The 1,561-nt window shown below is 39.9% G+C and overlaps 1 protein-coding gene across 1 annotated transcript; it reads left to right on the plus strand.

The window, feature by feature from the left end:
- On the plus strand, positions 1-698 carry LOC147434320 (uncharacterized; the record flags this gene model as incomplete). The annotated part of the gene is made up of 3 exons (XM_086489613.1): positions 1-135; positions 179-613; positions 645-698. Coding segments are annotated over 3 exons (624 nt in total), but the record flags the coding sequence as incomplete, so codon positions are not given.
- Between the last annotated feature and the right edge of the window lie 863 nt (positions 699-1,561).

Here is a 1,561-nt window from a genome sequence, read left to right on the forward strand (position 1 = left end):
CACCCTTCTGTGGATCTACCTATTCTTCATGATGTGATTTCCATAGCGTGTGATGAGGATCATATGATGCAAGTTATGGACGCAATGGATGACGCTCTTACCATGCATGCAATGTCTACACATGTGGAACCTATGTATAATGAACAATTATATGAAGAGGGTCAATGCTTGTCGACACATGGGCTGTCCTCCAAAGTGCAAAGTTGTTGGTAGAGTTGAGCCAAAGGCTCGACATGCTGAGGTGGATTTTGATTGCCATGCCACTAGTGAGGATGTTGAGCTTCATGTTACTACATGCAAAGCTGGCACTAGCCATGCTCGTGGTAAGGGGTACAAGCTTGGCAAGAAGTGGAGCAAAGTGAAAAAGCCTCTTGTGAAAAAGGGCCATCCATCACATATGCGAGAAGAAGATGATTTTGGTGATGAACATGTCTCTATGGGAGAGGAAGATGAATGCGAGGATGAGATTTTGGAGGTTGAAGGGGTAGTTTTGCATGAAAGTGATGATGAGGATAATTTGTCTAGTGTATGCATTCCAAAATGGAGGAGTGGTGACAAATTTCTAGTGGAGCTAGATGGGATGTTTAAGAAGCTTCCCTCCTTTGTGGATATTGTAGGGTTTGACTTGGGACAGATTCCAAGAGGGTTTGACTTGGGACAGATTCCAAGAGGGTTCACTGAAATTCAGCTCTTCCTAGCATTGTTTCCATTAAACTTCGTGGATATGATTGTGCACAAAACAATCTGATATGCATTAGAAAAGAGAGAATGAGATTTATGTAAGCATGGCTCCACGAGAAGGTGGAGTGACCTTGATAGACATGGATTTTTGTGGTCTCTTGGAGTATCTCTTGGTATGGATTTGCAATATATGCCTGACAAAAAATATTATTGAAAAGGGGAGCCATGCACTATCCAAATTATGCGAAGAAAATGGATCAAACAGAGTAAAGATAGATCAAATGCTACTTGCATGTAAGAGATAATTCGCAAAGGTCACTTGTAAGAGGCACTAGAGAGTGCAAGTTGTGGCAGGTCTTTTCATTGGAAGAAAGATTGAACGCTACCTTCCAAATGCATTACAATTGTGGAAAGAATGTAGCTGTAGATGAGTGAATAATACCTTTTGAATGCAAGATGAATATGTATAGGGTATATAATCCCAAGAAGCCACACAAATTTGGCATACATTTATGGAATTTATGCAACTTAAAGACTGGCTATAACTACTCATTTTTGTGTGTATGAAAAGTCACCATGCCCAGAGTTGTCTTATCATGTTGTGTCCATGCTTGTAAATGATTTGAAACAAAAAGGTCATTATTTGTTCTTTAATAGATGGTTTACATCAGCCAACCTCTTGATGCACTTGAAAAATGAGGGCTGTGGGTCACAGGTACATACATGACAAACAAGAAGAATTTTATGGATAAAGACATGCTGTATCTTGAGCGTTGTGAGCATGGTTAGTCTCCTCTTGCATATGATGCAAAGAGAGGTCTTCTTACATGCAGCTAGATGGATAAAAAGGAGATATTTTTTTCTTCGAATGTCTATGGTA

The sequence above is a fragment of the Adiantum capillus-veneris genome, chromosome 19 (genome assembly GCF_014529385.1).
Source record: "Adiantum capillus-veneris isolate H3 chromosome 19, ASM1452938v2, whole genome shotgun sequence".
In the NCBI taxonomy this organism is placed as follows: Eukaryota; Viridiplantae; Streptophyta; class Polypodiopsida; order Polypodiales; family Pteridaceae; genus Adiantum; species Adiantum capillus-veneris.